Source organism: Mirounga angustirostris, unplaced genomic scaffold (assembly GCF_029215605.1).
Source record: "Mirounga angustirostris isolate CCGP_5_RB_7025 unplaced genomic scaffold, mMirAng1.0.hap1 SCAF_15, whole genome shotgun sequence".
NCBI classification, from domain to species: Eukaryota; Metazoa; Chordata; class Mammalia; order Carnivora; family Phocidae; genus Mirounga; species Mirounga angustirostris.
The window spans coordinates 74795203-74812051 of record NW_026991723.1 but is presented as its reverse complement, the minus strand read 5'-3'; the positions used below and the strand labels follow the sequence as shown (position 1 = coordinate 74812051).

Genomic DNA, 16849 nt, shown 5'->3' with positions numbered 1-16849 from the left:
CAGGTGCCCCGACAACAGTAGTTTTGTATATGTGCATCCACATATTTATAAAATGCACAGAACATTCTGGAAGGACAGACAGTGGTTATCATGGATGGTGGGTTGAGACTTCTACTCTGGGTTCCCTATTATAATCATACCTAACCCTTTTGCAGCTCTTACCTGTGTTCCAGGCATTAAACATTTTATGCATGTAAACTAATTTAATCCTCACAACCACCCTGTGATATAATACCGCTCCTAACCTGTCTTATGCCTGTGAAACTGGGGCACGGACTGGTAACTTGCCCAAGGTTGCCATTGGCAGCTGGCAGAGCTGGGATGGGAATCTCGGTAGCCTGGCTCCAGAGCTGTAGCCCCCCGGCCACTCTTGCTTTTCTCACCAAATCCCATGCATGCCTGAGGTGATGTCTCCCATGAGTGTGGAGAAGCATGGGGTGCTGACCTAAGGCTGCCTGAGCCCTAGTCTAGAGCACTGATCTTTCTGCAGCCTCATTTGAACAGATTCCCTGGGGGCTGCCTGGCATTTAGAGAGCTCAATAAATATTTTGTTGGAAGAGGTTATAAAGAAAACCGAACATGCACTGTGTCTCAAGGAACATATCTTGTAGTTCTAGAGGCAGGATGTATGAAGCTGATGCAGAGACTCTAGTATACATGGTAATGAAAATATAGAAGCGTGCTGGGTGTTCTTGGAGATGGAGGGTCAGTCGCAATCCAGGAAGGCTTCCTGGAGGTGGCGGGCATGGGCTGAATGTCAAAGGCAGGGCAGATGTGAGGAAGTGTGGATTAAAGGAAGGAAGGATGTTTCTGGAGATGAGGAAAGTCATGAGAGAGGCTAGAGCTGCCTCTGTATTTGTGTCCATGTAGATTAGAGCTTTAGGGAATTCTGGGGCTTGGGTTTGGGAGAAGGAGCTGGTAGACTCAGGAAGGAAATTCACATTTAGTACCTACTATGTGCCAGATGCTAGATACTATGTATAGGCAGTCTACTTTTTTTTTTTTTTTTGAGTTTGTTTAAGTAAACTCTACACCCAACGTGGGGCTCGAACTCACGACCCTGAGATCAAGAGTTGCACACTTCTCTGACTGAGCCAGTTGGGCACCCCTATGTTATCTTAATAATGTTTACAACAGTTGCATCTTAAATGCAGAAACAGACACAGAGAGGTTAAGTAATTCGCTGTGTGACACAGCAAGTCAACAGCAGAGTCAGGATTGGTGCCCAGTGAGCCCCAGTTGGGCAGGGTGGGGTCAGGAAGAGCAAGCGCTCATCCTTCTTTCCTCTCTTCCTGATCACTAACCTGAACCTGGCTCTTAGACGGGCTCCCCTTCCTGAGGCTAAGCATCTCTGTTCCAGAGAAGAGAAAACCTCGCCCTTCAAGGTCTGTGTCCTGAAATAGGCTGGGTGAGTCACCATGATGTGCCCTTCCTTGAGACTTCGCAATGTGTCCTCCATGCCCCTGAGGACAGTAGTCTCATCATCCTGTGACCTTGTGGTTCACTTCACACTTGCGCTTTGGTGTGTGTTCTTGAACATAGGAGCATCTGTGCATCTGCCGTGTGAACACACAACGCCCCGTCCCCTTTATGCTGTGGCCATCTCCCATGGCTTTCTCTGTCCTCTGCTGAGCAGAGAATCCCGTCGCCTGGGCTGTGAATCCAGTCGGCTCTGAAGAGCTGAGTGACGCAAATTTGCCTCCTGAGAGCATTAATCCAAGTAGCAAGTTATTAAGTGTGAAGACATACACATATAATTTACATTTCTGTAACCATAACACGCTGCCTCAACAGTCATCTGCTGCTGGATGGTATCTGAACCATGCTGTCTGCTGGGTCAGATCGAGATTTCAAGGATCTGACTCCGTGGAACGCACGCGAGCCCTAGGTCAGGTTTTAGCAGCAAACCCATGGTAACAGCGTGGGAGTAGTGCTCTGATGACCGCTCCGTCTATAGTGGACTCTCCCTGGGTCTCACACTGTGCCCTTTTTAAGCCACAGCTCATTGAATTCTCCAGTGATAGGCACTGTGCCATATAGGGCCCCTCTATCCAGAGAGAGAGTGGAATTATGATCTTCGTTTTACAGGAGAGAAAGAGATGAACAGGGAGGGTCAGTAACCTGTGTGAGGTGGCACAGCTAATAAACAGTTGGTTCAGGAGACCGGCTGTGCGGGCCGCCACGCAGGAGACAGGCATGGGTGACAGTCACCAGCTTGCACAAGCAGAGCATCCACGTTGCTTTAAGGTGGGTATTGGATGTGGTTTTCCACCCACAGGCTGCAAGGAACAGAGCTGCACAGCTGCAGTCCCATTGGAGGAATGTCTGTTTCCCCGGCCCTCGGGTCCCTTGGGAGGTCCCCTGCTGCCGACAATAAAGCTGAGTTGCCGCGTGCATCCTGCCACACCTCGGATGCTCCGTCTGTCCTTCTGGCTGTTGGTCCCTTCCGGCTGACAGGGAGCCTCGGAGCCCCCAGGCTCAGGATCTGGTTCAAGGACCTGGTAGCAGCCTCAGCCCACGCAATCTCGAGGACTCACTCCCTGAGAGCTGCCTGGACTCTGTCCCTGTGTATTTCAAAGCCCCTGATCTCTTTGCTGCCATGACTCATGACTGTCATGGGTAAATACAGCCTTTCCTTCTGGATGGAACCACTAACCAGAAGACATTGAAGTTTCCTATGGGGGCAGGACCTCCGCTGTTAGTGAGTTCAAGCTGCTCATTGCCAGTTGGCAAAACCGAGGCCCAGCGAGAGAAGGGCATAGCCCTGGGCCACCCAGCGAGCCAGTGGCGCAACGGGGACGTGCTTGGGCCGCTGTTTCGCAGCGGGAGTTCCTTCTAGGTTCCTCTGCCGCCTAAGCTGCGTGCTATATGGAGGCTCGCTCCGGCCAGAGAAGCTGCTGGTTCTGAGAAATGAATGGCCGGGTGCACCTGAGGCGCAGTCGGCGCCCGAGCCCGGGGGTGGCCTTCTGTGTGCCAGGCTGGGGGCACCGGCCAGCCCTCTCTAGGAATTCACTTCTCCGTTCAGAGCCACTCTTTCCAACAAGCAAGCGGCTGTCTGGGAAACTGGAGACAAAAAGGCAGTAAGAAGACAGAAACCAGCTTCTTAGACCATCCCCCGCCTCCTTGCCTTCCGTACGTGACACATATTTAGTTGAAAAGGGCAGTGGGCATTCGAGCGGCGTCTCCCGGCCCCTGCACCCAGGCCTATCCTGAAAGCCTGCTCTGGCGTGGCAAGCGCTGTCTCAGGAATCTCGGGTTTGTTCTTGGGCTCGTTCAGTTTTGGATGGTGATGTTCTTGCTCTCCAAGACCCCACTGGAAGCCCCCAGTTACCAAAAACGCCAACATCAGAGGTTCTGGAAGGGTCTCCACTTGAGTGGCCGTCAGATATTCTGGCCCCTCAGTCTTGTGATGGGGAAACCGAGGTGCACAGGGGAGGGGGCCTGCCCAGGGCTGGCCTCCTGTGTGTCCTTGGCTGTCCTTTTCATACTCGTTCCCTCTCTGTCCCTTCCCATGTCGGGCTCCCACAGTCCCCTTCTGTAAGATACTGGAGGCAGGCAGCACGTGGGGGACTCGTTGTGCTCCCAGGCCCTCCCCAGTGCCCGGTCTCCATGGTCTTCTCATCAAAGGCACTAACCTCCTCTCCGTTCTCAAGGTTGCTGCCTGCCTATTTATAGAACTGACCAAGAGAGTTCCACTCTGGCCAGCCTACAGAATACAAAGCGTGCTCTCCCCCACCTGCTTCCTTGTGTAGCTCCTTGGACGAGGCTTTTCTGCATCTGGTTTCCCTTCTCAGTGCAGACACTCCTGGAAGAGCGGCGAGTGGGCTCAGCCCCGCTGAGCTCCTCCTGTGTGCACAGGCTCTGGACCTCCTGCGCATGGTCTCCTGGAATCCCCACCGCGCTGAGAAGTGGGTATTGTCCTTTCATGGTGCTGCTTTCAGGCAGGAAGCGCCGGCCCCGGGACTCATGACTCATAAGGGACAGAAGTACGGCTTAAATGCAGTTCTGCCTCCGTCCACCGTTTCTGTTCTTACCACTTGCATTCCTCTGTTCCTGATTCTGGCGTTGCCAGACTTTTCCGAGGACCTGCCAGGGGAAGTAGCATCTCTAACCGGCTGCAGGTGCCACGAGGATGTGCCCACCTGTTCTCTCTGGGCCCGGCACGCAGTAGGCCCTCAAGTCAGCCCTTGTCGAGTAAGTGGCGGGCTCGGGCCTCACAGTCTGTCGAGGGAGGGAGCGGGGAAGAAGCCGGCCAGTGGGACCGCCTCCAGCCAGCAGTGCCCTCACGGGGGAGGGAGCGGAGCCCTGGGCGGGGAGGAAGGGTCAGGAAGGCAGAGGGCCTCACAGGTATCTGCTGAGGTTGCTTCCGCCCTGTGACGCCCCCCTTCCCTGTTTGCTCCCCCAGAGGCCTCCTTGCTCACTAGCCTCTCCATCCTGCCCCTCAAACTTTGCACAGATTTTATCTTCCCAGCTGTCCTATCGGGGGAGTCCGGGGGACTTGCTAAAAGGGCACCAACTCTCTCCCTGCTCATCTTCTCAGAAATCTTTTGTAAAAGCAGCCTTTTGGAGAGCTGCCAGATTCTCATTATCCCTCCACCGGGGACTGGCATTTAGCTGTGGAATTGAGGGGCCCCGGCACCTCCCGGCTTACCCTTCCTCCTCTGGAAGAGGCTCAGACATGCAGCCGGGGTTCTCCCCTATGGGGGAAAGCTCCTCCCTTGGTCCCTTTGGTCTGTCCAGAGTCCTGGGGAGTCAGGAGAATGCAGTCCGGGGCACATCCAGGCAAGCTTGGGGGAGGCAGAGAGCTAGGTACTTCCTTCCCCCTTTTTGAGGCATATTCTTGTTTTCTGAGATCAAAAGCAATGTATCCTCATTCTGGAACACTTGGAAAATACTGAGACACAGGAAGAACAAAATAATAATCACCCATAATCCTGCACTGTTGGCATGTTGGCGCATCGCTCCTCAGTTTTGTTTTGTTTTTCCTGTGTGATTTTTATCTTAACGTCATCACTGAGATCATACTGTAAGATTCAATGGGTGTCCTCTGACCCCACTGTGCGGTAGAGCGTATCACGGATCCACGGCGTTAGGTACTCTTCGTAATCATTTATAAATGTGATTTTAGCAGCAGCGTGGACTTCGTGTGAGCAGCCTCCGGCCCCCCAGTTGCAGGGTTTGCTATTAATCCTCGCGCTAAGTGACTGTCCCTCAATAAACGGCGTCATTCAGCTCCAGGTGCCCCGTAGGAAAGCAGTATGGCCGATCTCAGCATCCACCCCGGGGCAGAGAGTTTGGACTCCTCTCTCCTCGAGGTGCTTCCATCCCCAGACTGGAAAACGTAGAATGAAGGTGGTGTCTACACTCAAAATTAGTTACTATGGAAAAGGAACCCCTCCCTTCTAATGTAGGCAGACGATTTCCCTCTATTTCTTCATCTGGATAATGGACCTCTCTCCCGACAAGATTGGATTCCATGAGGATTTCAGGAGGAGACAAAGCATGCCAGGTGCAGGGCTGAGTGACACAGGCAGGCTCTTTATAAACGTCCGGCCATCATTATCAGTCATTTCATCTCTTGACTCTCTTGTCGGGGCCACTAAGACTACCCCTGGGTTCTGCGAGGGCTCACAGGTTCAGCATATAGTTGTACTTTGGCTCAGATTGATGACAGCAAGGGGCACCTGGGCGGCTCAGTGGGTTGAGCATCTGTCTTCGGCTCAGGTCACGATCCCGGGGTCCTAGGATCGAGTCCCGCGTCGAGCTCCCTGCTCGGTGGGGAGCCTGCCTCTCCCTCTCCCTCTCCCTCTGCCCCCTGTCCCTCGTGCTCTCACGCGTGCTCTCTGTTTCTCTCAAATAAATAAAAAAAATTTTTTTTTTAAGATTTATGACAGCAAAAGGATACCCAGCAAAATGAGCACAGGGAACAGGTGCAGGGGACAAAGTCTGTAGGAAACCAGGCGCAAGCCTCTGAGTCTCCCTTTGCTGCAGGATGAGCCCAGGATGAGCTGGGAAATATTGTCCACCAGGGATGCTCCTTAGAGAATCAGTGCCAGGGCTTTTATTGGGGTATGGTCACATAGGTCCTCTCTGCCTGGACCCACATTCCAGACCCCAACATAGTTTGCACAAGGAACCTAGGCACGGTGAGCCACCCTTCCCAATTAGGGAATGGGAGGAACACTCAGAATCCAGGTTCCTAGGTGCCAGCCAAGCAGGCCTTCTTGAGGATGCAGTCTTAGGCCTGCTGTGTTAACTCTTCTCTGCACAGCTGTGCTGAGAGGTTTGATCCACTTCAAGATAGGGTGGGACGGATGTCCTCGTTTCCATAGGATAAAAATTGAGGGCTAGAGAAAAAAAATGGGGGATGATTCAGGGACTGGCCTCCTGCTCCCGGTGTGGGAAGTAAGTTCTGGGTACTGGGAGGGTTGTCCCTCACTGCCCCCTTCCTACTAACCCCTGTATCCCTCTCTCTCTCTCCCTCTCTAGGCTCTGAAGGGCTCAAAGAAGCTGGTGCTGTCTGTGTGCTCAGCAGGGCGCATCCCTAGGGGCTACGTCACCAACCACATCTACACCTGGGTGGACCCACAGGGCCGCAGCATCTCCCCGCCCTCAGGCCTGCCCCAGACCCACGGCAACACCCTGAGGCAGCGCGAGGGGGACCCGAGGAGCACCCTGCATCTCCTGCAAGGCGGGGATGAGAAAAAGGTGAGCTGCCTGGCCTCGGCCTCAGCAGGCCGGCTAGGGGCAGAGGGCTGGTTGGGGAGACTGGTCCCCCGAGACCCCGTTCTCCCTGCCACACCCAGAACAGGGACGCTTCTTAGAGGCTGGACAAAGAGGCTTGGTTCTTTCAGGGTTCTGTTCTTCTCTCAAGGCCCTACCGAAGGGTTTCATCTTGTCTTCTTTTCTTTTTGACCCATGCAATGTATATTCTGATACAGCCTAAGGTCCTACCAACCAAAGAGCCTGAAGACTGTGACTTAAATCAGATCATTTATTTCTCCCTGACACAGAACAGAGGGGATGGTGGGGGCTGGAGTGGCAGCTCTGCTCCCCATCTTACTCTGGGACCCACCCTTACCCCCATCGTCATCCCCTGGGCCCTTGCCCCTTCTGATGTTTAAAGCTGCGCCATGCCAGGTCCCCCATTCTAGCCTCTGGAGTGGGAAAGGGAGAAGAGACAGCTCAGGGCCCCCCTTCAAATTCAGCATGATTCAGCTTCTCAGTGGTCAGGACCCAGGCGCACGGCCACACGCAGTTGCCCGGACTCCAGGCTCCACAGGGAACCCCCTGCAGCTGGGCGTCTCGGGTTGTCAAGAGCAGGAACTGGTGCTGGTCACCTTGTACCAAGTGAGAATTCACGGGGCGGGGTGGGCAGTTCCAGAACCGAAGCGGAGGAAGGAGCTCAGCGTGCGCCTCCCGGGGCAAAGGGATTTCCACCGTGTCAGCTCTCTGCCTCTTTCCAGAGGCAGGCTTGTGGCCCACGAGCACCAGGGGGTGTGGTCACCTGAAGACGGTGGGGCGGGGAGGGGGGGCATCGAAGCCCTCCTCCCCTCATATCGTGACTGTTTCAATAAAAAAAACAACCAAACAAACAAAAACCACCCACCGGGAGATGATTCCCCCGAGTTTCTGAGCGTTGCTGTGGGTGCTGTTTGTACCGCCCCCCCTGGTTGCTCCGGAGACCAGGAATGTAAGTCCTGCGTGCAGTTCTCCCGGTGTGCTAGGACCTGGACACCCACAGCCCGGGGGCCACGTGGCTTGGGGTTCCAGGCCAAGGCCTGCCCTCTGGAGACCCTTGCTCAGCTCTCCTTTCCCGTCCATAAGGCCGCCCGTCCATTTAGCGTGCTTTGTGTTCTTTGTGCAGGCGGCGGGTGAGAAGTGGCGGGGAAGCCGGGCGGTAGGCCCCTCCGCCGGAGCCGCCTGGGCCTCTTTGTAGTGGCCCCGCTGGGTGGGGCAGAGGTGGGCTCGGACCCCCTCCCCGCCAGGCGATCCATGTTGCTCCGCAGCGGTCTTGAGCCAGCAAGGCTGCCTGAGGCGTGGAGTCGTTTTCAAGGCCAGCCTTCCAGAACTGGGCAGGGAACTGGCTTTATCTTTCCCTTGAGCCCCTTTCCTGCGGAGGGCATGGCGCTGATGGGTGTTGGGCGCTGTGCTTACAGCGTCTTAGTGAATCCTCATGGCCACCCGGCTGAGTAGCTGTCCTCGTCTACATTTCAAAGCGCAGGAATCCGAGAGAGACTCAGAGGACTGTGGCAACTAGGACCCATTCCACAGGCCCCCCTGGTCACCCCGTACTTAGTACTTAGTGAGCACCTGCAGTGCGCTTGATGCTGTGGTAGGGGGGAGGAACAGAGAAACGGATAGGAGAATGAGGTCCTGCTGTGGAGAAGCTTCTAGTGAGTTTGGAGGTCATGGGAGGCGTGAGACCGTAATCCAGAAAGGAGCATGAGTGAGCAAGATCATTAAGGTGGTGAAGAGTGATGAAAGGAAGTAAAATCCAGAGAGGGAGGGGTGGAGAGTGACGGAGAGGGAGGCACTGCTTCGGATGAGGTGGTCAAGGAGGGCCTCTCTGAGGGGATGACTTCTGAGCTGAGACCTGGGGAGGAAGAAGGAGCTGCCATGCACTTGGAAAATCCCAGGCAGCAAGGACAGCATGGGCAAAGGCCCTGAGGTGGGAACCAGGTCACGTCCTCAAGGCTTAGCAAGAAGGGCCCTGTCGCTGGAATTGAGTGGGTGGGCGGGCTGGGAGGAGATAAGGTGCCCTCTAGAAGTCTTAGAATAACCTAGGTAGGAACGTGGAAGGCAGAGACTTAGAGAATCGTGCTCCGGGGAGGACCAGAGACCTCAGGGGGCAGGAAATACCTTGGACCACACCAGAGTGGCCTTCACAGATCTCACAGCTCCAGACAAGCCCCTGCCCTCCCTTCTGTTCCTCTTCTTGCTGGATGCAGCCTGGAAACCCCCATTTCCTGTTGTGAGGGTTGTGGGAAAGTCTCTGGGGCCTGCACTTCTGTTCCCTGGGCCCAGAGCTTGGCGGGCTCTGACTCTCTTCTCTCTGGTGTCCTGGAATTGTCTAATATTCCAGATCCCCACAACCAGACTCCCAGACTTCCTGTGCCAACCTTCAACACTCCTAGCCTGACCCCAGTGGACGCACACCTTCTAGGGACAGAGTGCCCAGGGCAACAGTGGATGTAAAAATCCCACATGTCGTAAAGCAACTTGGGAAAAGCACCTGACGCTGTCCACTGAAGCTGGTTCTAGCGTTACGGCCGTTCGTAGTAAGGCTGTTCTCCACACGGAAGTGTGAGAGCCGTCCCGTGAGGCTGAAGGAAGGAACAGAAGGGAAGAACAGATGTAAATCTCTGGGAATCAGACCCATCAGCTCTCAGGTTACGGTCACGTCCTCGGAGGCAAAGAGGGGCAGGGTGCAGCAGGGCTCATCACTCCGGGTTCCCAGTCCGGAATATCCCTCAGCCTCCACGGCTGCAATAAACTGGAACGTGCTTATTTACACGGGATACTGTCAGTACGACAGGGCGGGTAAGACACCGGAGCCAGGCTCCGCCGCTTGCCAGCTGTGTGACGCTGGACAAGTTGCCTAACTGCTCTGAGCCTCGGTCTCCTCTGCAAGATGGACACAATGGTGGGGCTACTCTCCCCAGCACTGTGTACGTGTCACGGCAGTACGGATGTTGATTCTGTGCCCTGGCAAACTCACAGTGCCTGGATCAGTGCCTGGCACCGTGTAGGCGCTCAGTATTTATTACATGAATGACTGAATTAAAACGAAAACACCTTGCCAACAGCCCGGGGCATGGTAGCAACTCGTTAAATGCTTGCTGGGTGTGAATCTGAGTCCTGTGTGATCAGACCCTCACACACTGTTCTTTGCAAAGTCACAGAGGAGGATGTGGCCATCTGTTTCCCCAGTTGGCATTGTTGTGTGGGCGTGAACACCTGCCACCCTGTGCCCTTGGGGACTGCTGCCCAACCCGTCACTGTCCAAGGAGGAAAGGCACGTTCTCTGTCTCTGTCACCTCTCCTTTACCCACAAGGGAGGTGACGCTCATCCGAGCTCAGCAGGTGTCATGCCTTCCTCTTTGGGGTTCTTTCCTGGTTAGCTGGGGCCGATGGGGTGGAGCCCACTGGGGCCCACCCTGCTGGGAAACCTTGAACAGTGGCTTAGGGGCAGGGTGATAGAATCCCAGTGCTCTGGGGTTTCTTTTAAATTGTGGCAGAACACACGTAACATATATTGTATCTTCTTCACCATTCTAAATGGTACCAAGTTCAGTGGCATGAGGTGCGTGCGCACTGCTGTGTGACCCCAACTCTAGGATGCTTTTACTCTAACCAAACTCAAACCTGTTAGAGGACAGTCGCCCTGCCTCTCTCTTCAGCCCCTGCCAGCCACCAGTCTTCTGTGTGTCTCTGAATTGGACCACTCCGGGCACCTCGCATGAGACGGTATTTTGTCTTTTTCTGACTCATTTATTTCACTTTGCCTTCACGACCCCCGAGTTCATTCCGGTTGTAGCACGTGATGAGATTTCTTTCCCTTTTAAGGCCGATAACATTCCCCTGTACGGAGGGACCGCATTTTGTTCACCTGGGTGGTGTCATCCTTTTGGCTCTTGTGGATAACGCTGCTATTTGTGGGTGGGCAAGTATTTCTCGGAGACCCTGCTTTCAATCCTTTCAGGGAAATACCTAGAAATGATGTGGCTGGAGCATGTGGTAATTGTATTTTTAATGCTTTGAGGAAGCTCCATACTGTTTTTCCACAGCGGCTGCCCAATTTACATCCCCCCATACAGGGCACGAGGGTTCCAGTTTCTCCACAGCCTTGTCAACACTTGGTATTTTCTGGGGTTTGTTTGTTTCGATAGCAGCCATGCTAATGGGTGTGAGCTGGTATGAGTTCTTCCCCAGTCTTCACGTCGGACCTTGGTGCCACAGCAGAGCATGGCAGTGCCCGACAGCACCCGCCTGGGAGGGGTGGAGTTCAGGGGCAAGGCCAGATCTGTCTCTTTCCAAGCCCTCTGTCCTGACATCACCCTTGGCAGCCTTCCCAGCGTGAGGAGCCCAGAGGAGGCAAGCCGAGGTGCCCCAAGGTCCGGTGTGATGCATGCTCTGTAAAAGGGACAGGGAGGGGGCGCCTGGGTGGCTCAGTTGGTTAAGCGACTGCCTTCGGCTCAGGTCATGATCCTGGAGTCCCTGGATCGAGTCCCACATCGGGCTCCCTGCTCAGCAGTGAGTCTGTTTCTCTCTCTCATGTGCTCTCTCTCATTCTCTCTCTCTCAAAAAAAAAAAAAAAAAAAAGGGACAGGGTGGGTGCTATGGTGTGCAGAGGAGGGAGATCCTGCCAGCTAGAGATTTGGGAAGGCTTCCTGGAGGAGGTAGCCTTTGGAGTTTGGCTACATGGCAGTGGCAGGAACGGTGGTCCAGGCAGAGGGAAAGGTGTGGCAGTGGGGGAGGGAGGTTAGGAAGAACCAGGTGGGTCTGGGGAACCCCCCCCCGCTGGTGTCACGTGAGAGTTACAGTTGGGGCACAGAGTGCAGGGCTGGGGTGGCGGGCTAGGAGTGTGTGTGCCTCAGAGACATTTTCCTGTAAGCGGCAGGGACTCACTGAGTATTCTCCTGGCCAGCAGGGGAACAGGGGCGACATCCATGAGAGGTCTGCAAAGACCTTTACAAAAGTGGGAGGAAAAAGGGGTGCTATGAGCTCACCTTCAAGGGAAGTGGGACTGGTTGTAATAAAGATAAAACCAAAAGAGACCCTGGAGCCAATCATGATGTTTCTGGTTCTAGAAGATGAATCTCAAAGGTGGGAAATAGGTCTTGGGGAAGTTTCCAGGGCTCTGACGGCCTTCTCTCTGTGGGCTGTTCAGAGTAAGATTGTTCTTGAGCTGGGGGGGCAGGGGGCAAGCTCATTATTTCACATGGCTTGAAGCAGAGGGTGGTTTGAACGTGCTTACAGGGCTGGGATGTGGTGGGAGAGAAGGAAGGAAGAGCGAGGTGGGTCGCGGGCCATCTTCAGGGTGGAGGGAATGAGCGTAGTATTTCTAGGTCAGCGCCTCCCTACCGACCTGCCACTGATTCTGACCTTCTGGGCACAAGCACTGTTCTTGGGTTCTTAGTTCGAAGGGGCAGTCGCTCTGGGAAGGCACGTGCAGAACACCCTACAGAAATGGAGAAGGGCTTTCAGAAGGGGCTCTTTCTCCCGCTTCTGTTGTTTCCATAGGCCACACATATGTTGTCATCCTCTTTTCTTGGAGAGGGGTTATGAATTGGGTGATGCATGCCAGCAACCAGCACAAGAGAACCCCAGACTCCCAGCGGCTTCCCATTTTCAGATTTCAATGCGATTGCATAGAATCATTCGACTCTGAAGCCAAATCTGAGAGTAGTTGCAGATGGTAGCAATATTCCCATTTTCCAGATGAGAAAATGGAGGTGCAGAAAGGCTGAATGAATTGCTCCAGGCCACACAGCCTATGAGTGGTGGGGCCAAGTTGTCCTCAGATCCTAAGTTCTGTCGTCCTTACCTTCTGGTGCCTGAGGGGGAAGAGCCTCCCCTTTCTCCCCCCGCCTCCTCCAGTGTCCTCTGGCTCTGGCTCTTCAGGCCTGGTCTGCACACAGCCTCAGGAGAGGCCCCCTCTGGCTGGACTCACAGCAGGGCCTGGCTGCTCAGCACCTGGGATTCGCTTAGGAGAACGATGGGGTCAGGAGCAGCCAAGCGTAAGGCTCAAGGGTCACCCACCCGGGGCATTTTTCCCTGAGCAAATGGGCAAGTCCTAGGCTACCGTGGTGTCTTTGGCCCTCGGCCCCCACTCCAGGCTGAGTGATCAGACCCCGCTCGGGGAGTGGCAACTGCCCCAGACTCACTATATCAGCCACAGAGACAAGATGCGACCTGCACCTTGGCTCAGGCTGAGGCCCAACCTCGTACAGAGGGAGCCGGGACTTTGGGCCTGGGTTTGAAGCCTGGTTCCTGAACTTCCTGACCGTGTGACCTTAGACAAGTCACTTGCCCTTGGGTTAGTCACTTAAGCTTCCTTCTCCACGATACAGGGATAGTCATGGTGGCCATGTGGGATTGTTTCAGGGGTTGACAACCACGTGCAGAAGTGCAGAGCATAGTGCCTGGGGTATGGTCATTAAGTCCAGTAACCACCATCGTGTATCAAATGCCAACTAGGTGCAGGTGCTAGGTACCTTTTGTATCTTTTTACCCTGAAATGTTTATTGAGTACCTCCAGTGGGCCAAAAACTGTTTTGAGTATTGGGAATACAGCAGGGAATAGCCAAGGATGACTACCTTCAAAAGCTTATGTTCCTGTGTGTGTGTGTGTATGTGTGTGTGTTTAAATAGTGATGTATAGTATATAGTAAATGGGATAAACAAGAAAAGAAGAAAAGGGCATGGGGGCAGTATATTAGTGGGATAATTCTAGGGAGGGGCCCTGAGAAGGTGACATAAGATCTGAGGTCCATGAAGGAGTCATCATGCATATATCCACCCTGCCCGGGGCTGGATCTCCAGGCTACAGGGTGCCTTGAGGAGTGTGGGGCTAGGTGGCCTCAGGTGTGGTTTGTTGGTGAGTCTGTCCTTCCTCTTGTTGGCTTTTGTCTTTGGCTTATTGCTTCACAGTTGCAGAATGGTAGCCACTGCTCCTGCCATCACAGCTGTGTCCAAAGCAGAGTGGAAGCTGGGCAGGCATGCAGAAGGCCCTTCTTATCCTGGGCCTATGTGTCTTTCTTCTCTGAGGGGAGAATTGCTCCCAGCATCCACCAGCAGACATCCTCCATCATGTCCATTGGCCAGAACTGGCCCAGACTACCCACATCCCTGGCAGAGGGGAACAGCCTTGGCCCAGACTGACTTCATCTTTGGGGGCTGCTCTGTTGCTTCCTGGACAGGGTCAGGGTTCTAGGGCAAGGCAGGAAGGGGAGTGGCGGCAGTGCCTATCCCAGGTACATTGTTCGATTCTCAGTTTACTGACGGGGAAAACTGTGAAAATCAGAGACAAAGTGGACCCTGCCCCCTGGTTCCCCAGGAGTAAAGGGCAGACTCAGGACTTGAACTCTCAGCGCTGTGGGAGGCAGCGCAGCGTTTTGGTTAAATGCCTTAGGCTGGCCAGCTGCCGACCGTCTGGCCTTGGCCACGTCAATTCACCCCTCCTGCCTCAGTGTCCTCATCGGGAAAATGGGCGTAATAATAGAAACCACAGAGGAAGAGAAAGGATTAAATGGGGGTAATGCAACCAGTGCCTGGGATTCAGGAAATAGTACGTTTCGCAAGTAATTAGTTTAATGAGTTATTCATATTATCGGTGGAGGTGGCGTTCTTCTTGCTGTGCAGCTCAGTGTCCTTCCCGTAGGTGAATTTTTTTCCTGCCAAACACTGGTTGAATTCCAGCCAGTGATTGAGGCAGATTACGCTGTGGTTGATAGGACTGTTATTACAGCCCTGTGATACGGGCTCCGTTTTATTCCCGCGTAACGGATTTACGGGGAGGTAGTGGGGAGGTGGGGAGGTGTGTTTCCATCCTCGGCATTCAGAGGGGGCAGACAGTCGCTGCCATCTGGCTGTCGTGGGCTCCTCTTGGCTCTCTCCTCCCGGAATCTTTTGCACTTAGAGCTGGAGAGCCCAGGTGGGGGAGGGGAGGGACGGAGCTGGGCTGGAGCCTTGGTGTGTGGACCCCAGGCCCTGAAGGCAGAGCATGAAGGAAGGGGTGCATTGTGCGGGCATGGCAGGGGATCGGGTGGGAGCTGCACACTCCGTCCTCAGCCGGTCTCACTGAGCTCCCCCAGATCTGAGCCCCGCCTCCCCCACTCCCACCCCGCCACTGTCTCAAGGTGCACACCCTCTCCTGAAGGATCTCCAGGAAGCGGCCCGCTCTGCTGGCCGGTAGTCTTCCTAAAATCCGAATGAATCTGAGCAGGTCTCTCTTCCACCTAAAGCCCAGTCTTCTCGGCCTGGCTCATGGCCCCCCCACTGGCTAATCTTGTCCCTTCCCTCCTTCCCTGTCTTGCTTTAGCCAAACAGAACCCTGCGGGACTCCTGGGGGCTGTGCTGTGTCCGGGTCCTGAGCTTTTGCACACCTTCCTGCCCCCGGAATACTTGTCTTCCCTCCCCCTTTCCCTGGCTGACTCCCTAGGTCTTCACGGCTCGGAGGTCATATTTCTGGGATACTCTGACGGAGATCAGGCTCCCCAGAATGGACTCTGAGACCAAGATTTCCCTGAGGAGGTTTCTAGGGGAGTGTCTGTGGTCGACAGAATGACGATCCAAGACACCCACCACCTCTTCCCTGGAGCCTGGGAAGAGGTCCCCTTCCACAGCCAAAGACACTTTGCAGATGTGGGTAAGTTAAGGCTCTTAAGATGGGGAGAGTCTCCTGTATTCTCTGGGTGGGCCCAGTGCAATCACAGGTGCCTGAGAAGGAGGCAGGAGGGTCCGAGTCAGAAAAAGGGGGTGTGCTGCCCGGAGCAGAGAGAGGTGGGAAGGTGCTACCCTGCTGGCTTTGAAGACAGAGGAATGGGTCATGAGCCAAAGAAAGCACGGGGTCTCTGGAAGCTAGGAAAGGCAAGGAAACAGTCCCCGCTAAGAGCCTCTAGAAGGAATGCAGTCTTGTCTACTCCCTTTAGACTTCTGACCTCCAGAACTTGTAAGGTAATAAATCTGTGCTGTTTGAAGCTGCTAAGTGTGTGGTCATTTATCATCACAGCAGGGCAGTGCCCTGGGTTCGACGCTGGTAACGGGACACGGGGCTGGGCTGGGGGCGCAGTGGCTGGGACATGAGCCCCGCCCAGGCCTCAGCCGGTCCCGTGGGAGCACTGGGGGTGCAGTGGGCCCGCAGGGTTGTCCTGAATTGAGGCAGGGGTGGGGCTGTCGCCTGCTGTCTTCTCCCGGTCCCTGGATGGGAGCTGCTCTGGGAGGAGGCAACTCCTGGCAGGGACTCCGCTGTGAGCCACCAGTCCCCACCACTCCTGTGATCCTGCGCCCAGCACGAGGCCCAGACTTGGGAGGCTGGGTGAGCGAGTGGAGCGAACGCGAGCCACAGCCCAAGTGCACACCCCGTCCCGGCCTCTGAGGCAGCAGCATCGGGGGGGACACCTCGGCCTTCTTTCCAGGACACCCTGTCTGTGCAAGCGAGCCCCGTGGCTGGCCGGCGAGGGCCACCGGGAAGATAAGAACAACAGCGAGAGTCTCCGCTGTGCCGGGCACGATGCTAAATGCTCCCAATGTGGGGACCCACTCCTCCCTAACAACAATCCAGTAAAGTCTCGTCTTTAGAGAGGAGAAAGCGGTGGCATCCACTCAGGGTAACACACCCAGCAAGTGTTGCTGCCAGGATGAACCCCAGCGGTTTGGCTTCGGAGCCCGCACCCGTAACCAACACACCGTCACCCCCTGGGGGCCCAGGCCTGCGCGTGATCGCAGACAGGGCGGGCCTCGAACCCACGTCACCTCGAAGCTCTCCCAGCCGCGGTGCTGTACTGGGCCGGGAGGGGCAGATCACAAGGGCTGGGTTGTCAAGCCCGTCCTCAGAGCCTGCCGCTTGCAGAACATCCATCTCTCTGACACTTCCAGGTGGCCAATCCCATTGCCCCCTGAGAGCAACGTGGGCCTCACAGATGTTCTCCTTTCTGATGTGGTCTTCCTGCCTGAGGAGCAAACCGGGGAGCTGACTCCGGCCTAAAGGGGCTGGGGCCACCCCCAGAGCCTGCGGTCCTAGAAGCAAACGCCCCAGAGGCACTCCCATCTGTTAGGCTCTCTCCTGACGTGTGTCAGCCTGCAGGAGTCTGCTGTGGCTATGTGACCTTGTCTGGTTTTGTCA

At 55.1% G+C, this 16849-nt stretch overlaps 1 protein-coding gene across 5 annotated transcripts in view; it reads left to right on the top strand.

Annotated features, from left to right (window-relative positions):
• WHRN (whirlin) overlaps positions 1-16849 on the top strand; it is a 90799-nt gene that overhangs the window by 17525 nt on the left and 56425 nt on the right. For all 5 annotated transcript variants that reach the window (XM_064580143.1, XM_064580142.1, XM_064580141.1 and 2 more), the window contains exon 2: positions 6490-6708. In XM_064580143.1, coding sequence (XP_064436213.1) covers positions 6490-6708 — 219 coding nt within the window. The remainder of the gene's footprint in view (positions 1-6489; positions 6709-16849) is intronic.